At 33.2% G+C, this 13,537-nt stretch overlaps 1 protein-coding gene across 1 annotated transcript; it reads right to left on the bottom strand.

The window, feature by feature from the left end:
• Positions 1-1,077: 1,077 nt before the first annotated feature.
• LOC121246141 (protein ECERIFERUM 26-like) lies at positions 1,078-4,271 on the bottom strand. The gene is made up of 2 exons (XM_041144157.1): positions 3,714-4,271; positions 1,078-2,225 (listed from the first exon to the last, which is right to left on the bottom strand). Exons 1-2 carry the CDS (start codon positions 4,152-4,154, stop codon positions 1,317-1,319), a joined length of 1,350 nt encoding a protein of 449 aa, XP_041000091.1. The 5' UTR covers positions 4,155-4,271; the 3' UTR covers positions 1,078-1,316.
• Between the last annotated feature and the right edge of the window lie 9,266 nt (positions 4,272-13,537).

The following is a 13,537-nucleotide window of genomic DNA, read 5'->3' as shown; positions in this document are numbered from 1 at the left end:
AATCACAACTTATTCCAAATTTAAATTGATATGAAAAGATAAGATTTAATTATTATATTATATTTTTATCAGAAGAAGAGGAGTAGTCAGCTCCCAAATTAAATAAACTCCAAAATTGAGCTTCGCTAGGAATGGAAGATGGAATGATAGCTTTAGTACATTTGGAAAGGAGTTCCTAAATATGTTTGGATGTTGATCTTCAAATGTATTTTTAAAAGATGCCTTCCTAGACAACTTTTTAAAAAGAGTCCCATAATGTATTTCAAAATTATAAAAAATTTGATGAACATATGTGTGGTACTACTATGGATCTTCATCTGATCTTAGGGAAAAATCGACATGATGTGGGCCACTAGCTAGAGAGGGAGATCATGATCTCGTCTCCACATGTGGCCGTTGCATGCACGAGCTAGCTACCCTTGAGAGCAGGGGATCTAGCCTTCTGTATATGTGCAATTATTACCACCATGATAGAGTAAAGTTCATCAAGTCCTCCATTGATTATCGTTCCGATGGATGAATAAAATACACCTGACATAGATGGCGGACCGGGGGATACCACAAGTAAGATGGAGGAAAACGTTATTATTTATGAGGGGTGTTAAATTGTGATAATGGATCGTATTAAGATATGTATATTATATTTAATGAATCAATCTAAATACGATTTGTTAAAGATTTTATGTCAAAATTTTAAACTCTAATACGACTCATTAAGATAATGAGTTGACATGATACAATTTATTTTGATCTGTTACTGAATATGAAATAGATTGACACGATATGGCTAGATCCAACTCGTTTCAATCCGTTTACATTAATAGGTTGAACAGACCCGTTTCAATGAGTTTGACATGATTGATTTTATATAAATATTAAAATATAAACAATATTTATAAAAGGTAAAAAAACTAACTACAAATTTAAAATTACAATCTAAAAAATAAAAGTACCGACAATAAAATCTCAATAGTACCAAATATGATATACACACAGTTACACAAATATGATTAACATACACTATAATATGGGGACTTTTTTGTTTCAATTTTCACCTTTCAATAAAACTTCAAAAAATAGTTACAATTTAAAGAACACACAAGTGCATGCATGGTACCATACAAAAACACTTCTTATTAAAAGAAATACCGTCAAAACACCAAAAACACTCCTTCAAAACCCTTACGATCGAAACACAATAGTACTACTAGTACTCTTTCTATATTCTTGGTGAGAGGAATATGAGTTTTCACAGTAACCTGCCAAATGAATACGACTGTTTCTTGATAAGTAACTGGGAACCCAAATTAACACACCTAGGCCAGGTCATGGCCACCAAGACCGTTCTTTACCAACTCAACTTTCAGCTCCGGCACTTGATTTTCCGGTAAGGTTATTGTCACTATCCTTCCTTCGTCGGCACCTTTCGGCCCCGCTGGTAGCACAAAAACCGCCCCTTCATCTCCAACGCCTTGGACAGTATAATACACGAATTCCGGTTTATGTCCGTTCAACTCAAACCCATACAAATCAACCTCTTCCAAGTCCACAAACGTCAAACGTGCTCCATATACAATGAAATCTGATAACCCATTATCCTTCTCTACCAGTTCTTCAATCTCTCTTCTTTCGTCCGCAGCTTCGTTGACTAGCAAATTCACCAATCTTTTTGGGTCAGTCTCCGCTATAGGGAAGTCTGCCTTAACCGTGCTTATAATTTGGGTGTTGGTGACAATCCCATTAATGGCCAATTTAGCACTTGGATCATTTTTGCAGGTTGTCACTATCTCTGCTTGAATCGACCCTCTTCTAACTTTGGCTATGGAGTGCCATATAATGGCACAAAGAGACTCAAAAATTGGCATTTTTTCAGTTTGGTTTTGACCAGAAATCTCTGACTGCAAAGTAGCTAACTGGGCAGCAGTTACATGGAATGAAAATGTATCCATTTCGCAGCTATTGGCAGTTATCCAGTGATCTCCGACAGGATCGACCTGTTTCACCGAAAGTGGCCCGTGTGAAAGTGGTGGCGCCGGGCTTTTGGATATCTGATGTTTGAACGATGTACCTGATGAGCTATGAAAGTTAGGCTGCATGTTGATCGACCCAATACTGGCAATAATTTGGCCGCATTTGTTTATGAAATTTGAAGCAGACAATGCATCTCCAAGGACGTGAGCCCAACTAAGGCCGAGAGATATCCCTCCACATTTAAAATGGGTTACCTGCACTTCGAGATATAATAATGGTAATATATAATGATAAAAACATGAAAGTTTTTGTAAGAATATCAAAAAACACTATAGCAACTATGGACCACCTTTCATATTTTCATGTCTCGCTCTGACAGTACCCACTACCCATGCATCCTTGTCAAATTAAATTTTACTTTAGATTTTCGAACTAGTTCTTTCGGGTCCAGAAGAGATTTGAATCTTCTAGAGGGGGGCAAGGATGGTTTTAGAAAAAATACTTGCAGTCTGCTTTTTGAGATGGCTAACTGACTATAGGAGATGGTATTTCATAGTTTTGAAATCAAGTCAGGACATAAGTTAAAATTATTTGTGATACTAAAATCTGACCTTTGGGCTATAAGATGAGTTTTGGACCAATTGGATACTTTGAGAGTGCTATAGTGACAAGCTCGTCTTTGAGACAATAGTTATGACTCAAATCGGATATTTCATAATGGAGAAGGGCGACTATGATCATGCTAGGGAGGGTTGCTATGTCGCCCCCGCCTCCCCTTTTGTGAAGAAAAAAAAAGCTACTAGGGTTTGTTTGGACATGACTTGGTATCGTTTAGATTTGAAGATGAGTTGAGATGAATTGTGAATAATAGTGAGATGAGTTGTGAATAGTAGTGAGATTTGTGAGTTAAAGTTGATGAATAGTAGTGATATGAGTTGAGATGAGTTAAACTGAGTTGAGATGGGTTGCGAATACAAACCGGGCCGTACATCCGTTTGACAACATAATTGTTCTCATATTATATTCTCAGATATTCTCAAATATTAATTCATTCTCAAATATCACTCAAACACAAAATACTTTCAATTTTAAATCTTCAATTTTTTCATCTAATCATTACAATTTTACTGAACTTCCAAACAAAATACAAAAAATAATATTAATTTTTAAAATTTTAAAATAAAAATTATATTCAAACAATTTTATAACTTTATAATATTTTTATTCAAATTTTTATCTCTCATTTTTCAAAACTCAATAAAATATCTTAATTTAAACTATTTCACGACTATTCATAAATATATTGAGATATTCTAAGTATTTAAATAGGCACTTAGAATATATCAGAATATTAGTGTATAGTAATGAAAAAGTTTGTAAATAATAGTGAAATAATTTGAATTAAGATAATTTATTATGTTTTAAAAGATAAAAGAGAAAATATTAAAAATATTATAAAGTCAAAAAATTGTTTGAATATAAATTTTTAATATGATATTTTTTAAAATTTAAAAATTTTGTATTTTTTGTATTTTATGTTTTGTTTGAAAGTTTAAAAAAATTATAATAATTAGATAAAAAAATTTAAAATTATTGTATATTTAAGTTATGTTTGAAAATAGAATATATTTAAAAATATAATATAAGAATAGTACTATTCATATAATTCTCTTTTCTCCACCGTAACCAAACGATACCGCGCCCTAGAATATATAACCAGAAATGTAAAGATTAAGTAACACCTGTATGAGAGTAGTGGGAGAGAAAGAGAGGTCAGGGCCAATGACTTGTTGGGAAACTAGCAGCTTCTGCACAGACGAATCCTTCATCTGTAGCCATTCGTGGACGGTTTTGTCACATTGAGCTTCGATGAATCGAGCCCCACAGTCATTACACTTGATGTAAGGCCGGCCGGACTCCGTTCTACGGAGGCGACCGCAGGAGTAGTAGTATTCACAGAATAAATGGAAAAGGGATTCCTTAATGCGCGCGATGGTTAAACCTTGGGCAGCCTGGCTGCTAAAGAAGTAAACCCCTTTTACGTAGTGGAGCTTCATGGCTATGTCCATGCCACTTAGGTCATGAACAACGTCCGAACCGGTCGATCTTCCTGGCCCTACCGAGGAAAGCCTAATGCCATAGACCAAAACATGATGTTCTTCTTCCACCTTGGTGTTGACCATGATTCTTAATTCTCACTTTCTTCAGAGAGAGAGAGAGAGAGAGAGAGAGAGAGAGGATAATTTGGTGCTAGAGGCCTGAACCTGTGGTGTATAAGTAGGGCTGAGCCGCTGAAGGCTTGAGGGGTCTTTATCGGTGACCGGTGGGAGATTTTATGGGTTCTTGTTGCGTGTGATATTAAGATTGGTTTGTACACTGAAGCAGTTATGCTGGCTACTTGTTGCATTTAATACTGGTCCGTCGTGAGCTACCTCTCTCCTCTTCAATTTTATCGGAACTGTCCATTTAAATCAGAAATTTGATTTAAATATTCGAGCGTGGGAGAGTGACTCGAAGTTAGTTTAATCGAATTTATTTTTATATAATTTTTATGCTCAAATATTTGAAGGGAGTGGGAGAGATGGGCACGTTTGAGTGACACCAAAATTCTCAAGAATTTTTATAATTTTATTTTTAAATATTACTTAAATATCAAATATTTTTTATTTTAAATTTAAACTTTTAATCTAATAATTACTCAAACACAAAAATTCATGTAACTTTTACAAACATTAAAATAGAAATTATATTCAAATAGTTTCTTAACTTTATCTATTAACTTACGCAAACTCTAATACAATATTTATCGGATTGTGATACACCTACGGAGGATGTAACCCAAGAAATTCTGCTGAGAAAACCATTTGGCTTCTTTTTTTTTTTTTTTTAACATTTTTTCATGCATTTTCTTATACCCTTAAACATTAAAAAAATTCACATCATTAAAAATATTTTCTTAATCATTAAGTAAAAAAAAAAATACCTATCGAGACTCACTGTCATGTCAAAGTCTCGGTGGATTTCCTGTTTTTCATACTTATTGAGATACTTTAAGCATCAAAATAGGACATGTTTGGATAACACCAAACATTCCTAAAATTTCTAAAATTTTTCCTAACTTATTCTCAAACATTACTTAAATATAAAATATTTTTCTATTTAAAATTCTAAAATTTTCATCTAATTATTATTCAAATATAAAAATCAATACAACATTTACAAGTATCAATACAACTTTTATTAATCTCAAAATAAAAATTATATTAAAAAATTATGTTCAAACATCTTTTTAATTTTATTTATTCATTTTTACAAACTTTAATACAACACTTATTTTAAAAATTATTTATTTTTAATTTTTTTTTCTCATTTCTCTAAAGCCAATAAAGCATCAAACCACCCTAATACCATTTACAAAATGTTAGAAATACTTTAATATGCAAAGATGCCTATAGCTTCCCCCAACACACCTTTACATTAGAGACAAAGCAGATGGCAGGGTACGTACTACGTAGCAGCTCTCCCTATGCTAATATCATAGACATTTACATTAATCTTTTTTAATATTCGATATAACAAGTTTCGATACTTGCATCATATCAATAATGTCATGCGATTATTACTTCTAAATTCTCAGGAGTAGCATTATATATAATTATTCTAATAATTATAAGAATTTCACTAAAGGATTGATACCAAAAAACCTACAAATATAGCTGATCACCATCTCTATTTTGGTGCTCTTTTCTTACTTGATCAATAAAATTAATTTAACAACTAAACCTGTCATTGATTTTTTTTTTTTTTTTGTTTGCCGCATATTATATATATATACATATATATATATATACATATATATATATATAAAGCCCGCCGAAGATGATATATGAAAAAAAGAGATTCTAGGGTCAACTTTTTTTCTCTCTCTAGTAAAGAGCCTCCAGAACTTATTTTTGCCGGAAGAGAAAGAGGCAGAGGCATCGGTTTCCTCCTCTTGCTCTCTCTCATTTCCTCATTTCTTCATCTGCCCTTTTTTTCTACCAAAGTAATTCTCTTTTATTACTTTATTTTGTTTTCTTTAAGGTCGAAACAGACAGATCTACAATTTTTTGGTAACTCTTGAGAGATACGCGCATCACAAGAAGACTCACATGCCGCAAATCATTTGAAGGATATTGGCAGTTTTGTGAAAATCACCCACGTGGTCCTCACACGCTGCTCACAACTGCGTATGGTCCTCATGTGTCACCCTTTCATACAGTTATTTTCGCCACATGCTCCAGATCACCCAAATCTCCACCATTAGATATTTCAGATCTGATTTTTGTAATTGAAAAGAGACTAGTGTGTTGTCTTCACGTGTCGTTACAGAGTTTGAAATTTACTGGAAGTGATCCAAACTGTAATCCATCATTTTTCGCATCTATATCACTGTTTTCCTTATTGTTTAATAAAAAAAAAAAAGGAGTTCGTCTTTTGGATGTTTGTCTGTAGAGGTTGGGTCCTTTCTTTCTAAGAAATGTGAGGTTGAGTTTCTGTTTACGCAAAATGTTGTCTCTTGGACGTTTTTCTGTAGAGAGTATTAGCAGTAGTGAAGATCAGACTAGTCACAAAAGGAAATAGTGTATTAGTAGAGCTCCAAATGCATTAACTAGTTTATGAGGTAATGATTGATATGAGGATATCTCTGTATGTATCTGATTATGGATGTAAATTTGTCTCATGAATAAATGATGATAAGATCTCTTAAATATATAAATCCTTTGGTTTTTACTAAATATCAGATAAAGAAAACTTCTGAAAAACCTTTCATTATCTTACCAGAGAGTCGGGCCAAAATGGATTTTAAAACATCTCAGGCCAAAACTCTAGATAAGATAGATCAAATACTTTCTGATCTGAAGAAAGAACAGTCTTCTACTAGTGCTTTAACTAGCAAAGAAGTAGAAGAAGTTCTTATAGAAACCACAGATGAGTCATCTAATAATCACTCTTATGAAGAAAAAGATCTTGATTTACTTGAAAAGAATTTTCAAGATCTTACTTTAAAACCTGAGATTGCCAGATTTTCTTCAAAAGGACCCAAACCAATGAGTCTGACATCAGGGAATTTGTCAGCAAATTCAATGGCTCGTTGGATGGGCCTGATTTTGCCTTCAGAAATATCATAACCAAGGAATCTAATCTTGGTTTGGAATAATTTGATCTTTTTTGCTGAAACAACAAGACCATGGATTCTAATGATGTTTAGAAATGATTTTAAATATTTCCAGTATTCATCAATAGATTTAGATATATATATATATATATCTAATAATGTCTAGAAACGATTTCAAATGTTTCTAGTGTTCATCAATAGATTTAGAAAAAACAAGAACATCATTTATGTAGACGATGGTGAAAGCAGTGAATGAGTTAAAGATGTCGTTCATGATGTTTTGGAATTCACTAGGTGCATTTTTTAGGCCAAATGACATCACGTTCCACTCGTAGTGACCAAAAAGTATAACAAATGTTGTCTTATACCTATCTGACTCGGCTATTTGGATTTGTCAAAAACTCAATTTTAGGTCAAATTTGAAGAAGACAACTGCATCACTCAACCTATGAATTAAGTCATTTTTATTGGAAATAGGATACCTAATCCACTCTAAGACTTTGTTCAGGGGTTTGTAATTAATGACTAGACGAAGGGTTCCTCTTTCTAGCTCAGCATTTTTCTGAACATAAAAAGCAGAACAAGACCAAAGGGACTTGCTATCTCTAATTATGTCTTTTTTCTTAAGATCTGTAATTTCGATTTGGCAGAATTCTAAAGTCTGGCTATTCATTTGAATAGGCCTAGCTTTAGTGGGATTATCTTTTTCATCAAAACTTTTGATACATGGGAGAGAAACGATGTGTTTCTTTCTATACCAAAAGGCATTGGGTAAATCAGAATAAACATCAATAACAAGACGCTTGTTAAAATCATCAATCTTTGAAAGAAGTAAAGGGGAATATAATTATTCAGAAATCTTTTTATATTTGATTTCTTGTTGGAGGAAATTCAAATGTTTTTCTTTTGCAAGAATCAAATATTTCAAACTTTTATCTTGATCAATCTCAAAACGAGAAGCAAATTTAAACTTGACCTTTTGTCCAAAATGGTCGGTAGTAATACCATCTTTTTCAGTAAAAAATGGGTATAAAGAAGAAATAAAAGGTATTCCTAAAATTACTTTGTCAGACATATTTCTGACTAAAACAAAAGGAATTTGAAAACAAATATTGTTTTGGCAAACATGAGCGTTATGTAGCTCATAATTGATCTTCATCTGAGGTCCATTTACCGAAAACAATCTTTCAGTAGATTTTTCAAAATACTTGCTAGGAATGAGTCTTTTTTGAATACAATTCAGGTCTGATTCGGATTCAATCATAACAACAACAGAAAATTAGAAATCATGGGCAACAACAATAGTAACCCGAGAAAACCATTTAGGATGAATAGTATTGTGGATCAAACAAATCTGGTTGTTAGGAGCTGACCTATGCTGGCTTGAACCATAATCATTTATTTGCTCATTATCAGAAGGAATATCCTGATCAAGTTGTTTATCAATTTTGAACACTAAAAATTCTTATTTTAAAATCTCATTTTCAGATTTAAGATTATTAATCTCAGATCTGAGTTCAATGATTTCTTTTTTAACAAGATTTATTTCGTGTTGTAAATCAGAAGTAGAAATTTCCTTGGGTTTTTTCTTTTGAAATCTCTCCAACGTTTCTTGAAAACTAATCCTTTGCTTAGAAGGCTCTGGTTCTTGATGAACCATCGTCTTCTTAAGTTTAAGAAGATATTCTTCTTTAAACTCAGGATTTGTAATTTGACAAATCAAGGTTAGCAAAAGATTTTCTTGTTCCTCAGCCTTAGTCAAAACATTAACTGATTTGCCTTTAGGCTTACAACAAGTATCATTACAATTGCAACCAAGTTTTGGACCAGTATGATCAAGTAATCCAGTTTCAGAGTGATATTCTGAATCATTAGAACTGAATTCGAAGATATCAGATGATGAAGATGAGGCTATTTCAAGGAGTTGAAATAGTTCTTCTTTATCATTTTTATCAATATCTAACTGATTAAGCTTCTTTTCTAGTTTTTTGGCTTTCTTAGGACATTTATTAGCAAAGTGTCCAGGTTTGCCACAAATAAAATATTTTTCTTGAGAAGAATTTTTGGATTTCTTTTTCTTAGAAAATGGCTTAGAAAATGATTTTTTATAAGTTTTCTTATAAAATTCATCATGGGATTTTCTCCTGATACCACCATGAGGTTTAGAATACTTATGTTTCCTTTTTGATGGAGCTATAGTAGGAAAGCCAAATTGTTTACAAAAAGTTCTCATTTCATATTTGGCTTTCTTACTTTTTCTCATCTACTCACGAAGCATTCTTTGATCATTACACATACTAATACCAAGTTTCTTAATTACGTTGCAAATATCACCATAGGTGTATTCATCGTAATTGAGAGACCGAGAAGTACTAGTGAGTTCATCCTTCACTTTGTATGCAAACGAGATAATCTATCAATAAACTTTTCTTTCCAATATGACTTCTGGCTATTATCGTGAAGCATGACTCTGGAAATAAAAACATCTTGGTACCATTTATAATCTGACATCTGATGACATCTTAGATTATTCAACTGATCGCTGACGCGACTAGTTATGTCTGATGGTGTCCCAATGAAATGTTTTAAAATAGTATAAATCAAGGTATTAATACCATCGGGTTGTGCTGACCCAATAATTTCATCAAAAATAGGTAACCCTTCATCATTACGCTTAACAGCATTCTGAATGGTTTCGTTTGTATTAGCAGTGAGATGCTTATCCCACCAATTGCGTAAAATACTGTAAAATCCTTGTGTTAAAATCATAACAATATCAGGTTGTCTGATATTGTTGTTAATATAAGCATTTGCAACAAGTGATATTTTACTCATGGTATTGATGATTTCTTATTCAGAAAATCCATCAATATTCCATTCTTAAACCTTGTCAGAAGAGTAAGAAGATTGGTTTTGAAAATTTTTTTCTTCAAATTGTAAATCAGGAGGAGTAGGTCTGGAATACCAGTTCTTCGTCAGACTCATTGGTTTGGGTCATTTTGAAGAAAATCTGGCAATCTCAGGTTTTAAAGTAAGATCTTGAAAATTCTTTTCAAGTAAATCAAGATCATTTTCTTCAGAAGAGTGATCGTTAGATGACTCATCTGTGGTTTCTATAAGAACTTCTTCTACTTCTTTGCTAGTTAAAGCACTAGTCGAAGGCTGTTCTTTCTTCAGATCGGAAAGCATTTGATCTATCTTATCTAGAGTTTTGGCTTGAGATGTTTTAAAATCCATTTTGGCCCGACTCTCTGGTAAGATAATCAAAGGTTTTTCAGAAGTTTTCTTTATCTGATCTTTAGTAAAAACCAAAGGATTAGGATCAGATTTTTCTACATTTTCTTCAATCTGATCAAATTGTTGTCCTATCGTATGAAAAGTAAGATTCATAAAGTTATTTTGAGAAATAACCTTTTTTGTTTCTTTCAGATTCCTGTCCTTTTTAGGGTCTCTGGAAACAGTTTCAGGGATTTTGAAAGGTGAAACAAGTACTTCAATTCCTTTGTAAGGAATGAATATAGTCTCCAAAGGTGGATGGCTAGCTTGGATTACCATCTTTCCTTCTTTCTTGACAAAATCAGTTTTAACAACATTTAAAGTATTGTTAGAAACATAATAGTCTTCGACAAAATCGAAGAAAAAATTATGCTTTTGTTGCTTATTCATTTCTTCTTTCCACTTTTTTTTGACTCGAAGTTTCTCTTTGTCAGAATACTTTGCATGGTAGGCTTTTCTCCTATCATGGTTTTTTGAAAGCTTGTATTCTTCTACAAGAGCTACTAGGTCAAATTCAAATGGTCTGTTTAAAACAGTTAAACTATGATGAATAAGGGGAGCTACAGAAGCTACCATCCGAAGCCGTTGGTGATAAAGATGAATTTTCTTCTTTATCAGCTTATCATTTACAGCTTTATCCTTAGAGGATTCAGCATCCTATGCGGAATAAAATATAGAAGTAACCAGAGAGGATGTAGAAGTCCGTTCAGTTTTAAAACAGGATTAACTGGCTGAGCTGTTTGGACAGAATCTTCCAGAAATTGTTCGAGATATTGATCTCTTCTCTCTGGAATATTCGAAACAGAATCAAAAGAAGATCTAGACTTAGCAAAAGAATTTCTTCTTAGGCTTGAAGTGCTAGACTGATCAAAATTAATTTTAACAGTTTCATCCATGTACTACCGGATGTAATCAGGATTACATTCAACAGGGTGTTTAGGGATTGGAGGAACTTCTTGTTCCAAAGTCCATCATTTGGGAAGAGTAATATCTTTCCAAAAAATATCTTTGGGGTTTGAACATCCGCATCCTGGGTTGAGCTCTAGATTAGTAGAGTGCTTCCCTGGTTGGGTTTTACAATAGCTTTTGAATTTAAATTCGTTTTTAAAAGACGATAGTAAATCCGAAAAATCAAAGTAAAGGGTTTACTTCTCTCAATCATATCATAACCCGATGTTAAAATATTCAAAGTCAAAGCTTTAAGAATATTCTCATCATCTAGCAAAAGAGTTAAATCAGGATAACAATTGAAATGAACTGGTCCATCTGTTAAAGAGGATTGGATCATTCCAAGAATACTTGTTTCAAAATTATTGAATCTGGAATCCCTTAAACAAAATAAAACAGATGCATTGATGCCTTTCCTTGTTAAAAGTTTGGCAGCAATTTGAACAGATCCAAAATGGATATATTTATATCCTTTGTTTAAAAATTCAGTTATCTTCTCCTTACTGAAAAGATAACATTTTTTTTGTGATTTTAAAAAAGCATTAGTTTGTTCGACAATTCGAACATTAAAAGCAGTATGAAACGATTTTTCGACCCAAGAGGTCTGATAAATTGTATTAACATTCAATTTTGGAATCTTCCAAGATTCCAGCATAATGGGTTCTGCCTCTTCAAAAGTGCAGTCTTCTTTATTAACAATGTCAGGCGGCAAACCCGACCTGGAACTAATTGTTGAATTAGATCTAAACATTCTATTTATTTTGTCCTAAATCTAACCAGTCAGTTTCATCTCAGGGTCCTGCGAACTTACCGCTCTTGCCACTCAACCTATGAACCTAACTGCCCTCAACACTCTCTGGCAAACGGGTCTTACTACGGTTCTCGGTCTATGCATAAAAGACGATCCTGAACCAGACAAAATAGAAAATCGCTGATGAAGTTAAACAAAACAAATGAAATGAAGAGAAGTAATTACAAAACAACTAGATACCAGATGGCTCTGATACCAAGAACAGCGAAGAAGGAAGAGAGACTGGACAAGAAGTGAAGGAAAGAACAGAACAAGAATCAGAGAAATTGCACAATAAAATTATATTATGCAGCACAAAATAAGGAGGCGGTAGAACCAGCCAAATGCATATATGTTATGCAAAAATAGATAAGGAAATTAGTAAACATATAAGCTTTTATTGAAATTACAAAGCTTAAAATGTACATGTACAAGGTAGTGCAGATGTGCACTTACAAAATTAGGAGTTCTCAATATAGGGAGAAAAGGATAGAAGGGATTTCTCCGGAAGATGAGTTCTGCCTTAGCATAATGTAAGGTTCTCCTTTTAAAGCATAAAGAGTTCCTGTTTAAAATGATTAAAGTAAAATATTAAAAGTAAATCTGTGAGTGAACAGTGGGAACTGTTTTGGCACGGGCACATGTATCATCATTATGTCTTCCAGCTATCTTTGTGGGCTGCTTCTTTCGGCATAAGATGACAAATAATATGGTAGTCAGTTTTTATGTCTTCCAGCTGTCTCTGTGGACTGCTGCTTTTGGCATAAGTCGACAAATTCTTTGAGATCAGTCATCAGTCAACCTTGGGGTATCTTCTGAATCGTGACCAAATACATTGCTGTATAAAGCCTCTGATGATGCTTCTGAATTATTGTCTTCTTCAGAATTATTACTCAAAGACTTTGATAGTTGTTTTTCTAATATTTTAATTAAATCATTTTTATCAAGTCTATCCAGAATGTCATTATTCTTTTTAGACTTTGAGGATTTCTTGGAAGATAAGCTGGTGGCTTTTCCTCGCTGTTATGTTGTTGGTGAAACAGGGAACTGGATTAGTGGATATCCAGGAGCGGGTGATCCGGTCTTGATGGCTGGGAATTTCTTTTTATCCTGCAAATTAGGTACAGTTTGTGGAAAGTCCTTGATCATCTGGTCGATTGTTTTTTCAATATATCTAAATTTATCCCACCATTTTGTGAAATAAGCACGGGATATGATATTAGCATTTATCTCATAACTCCATTTAAAGATCCACGGAAGTTTGTAGTTTCTGCAGAAATGGAGTTTATAAGGGAACATAGCTGAGTGTCGATCTAGCTTGGTGCCGACAATCATGGTATAATGTTTGAAAGCTTGGAAAAGCTGCTCAGGGAAATTCTGGGGGATTAAACCGA

This window comes from Juglans microcarpa x Juglans regia, chromosome 1S (genome assembly GCF_004785595.1).
Source record: "Juglans microcarpa x Juglans regia isolate MS1-56 chromosome 1S, Jm3101_v1.0, whole genome shotgun sequence".
Lineage (NCBI taxonomy): Eukaryota > Viridiplantae > Streptophyta > Magnoliopsida > Fagales > Juglandaceae > Juglans > Juglans microcarpa x Juglans regia.
The sequence above is the reverse complement of the archived record's forward strand: the minus strand, read 5'-3'. Positions and strand labels throughout refer to the sequence as shown.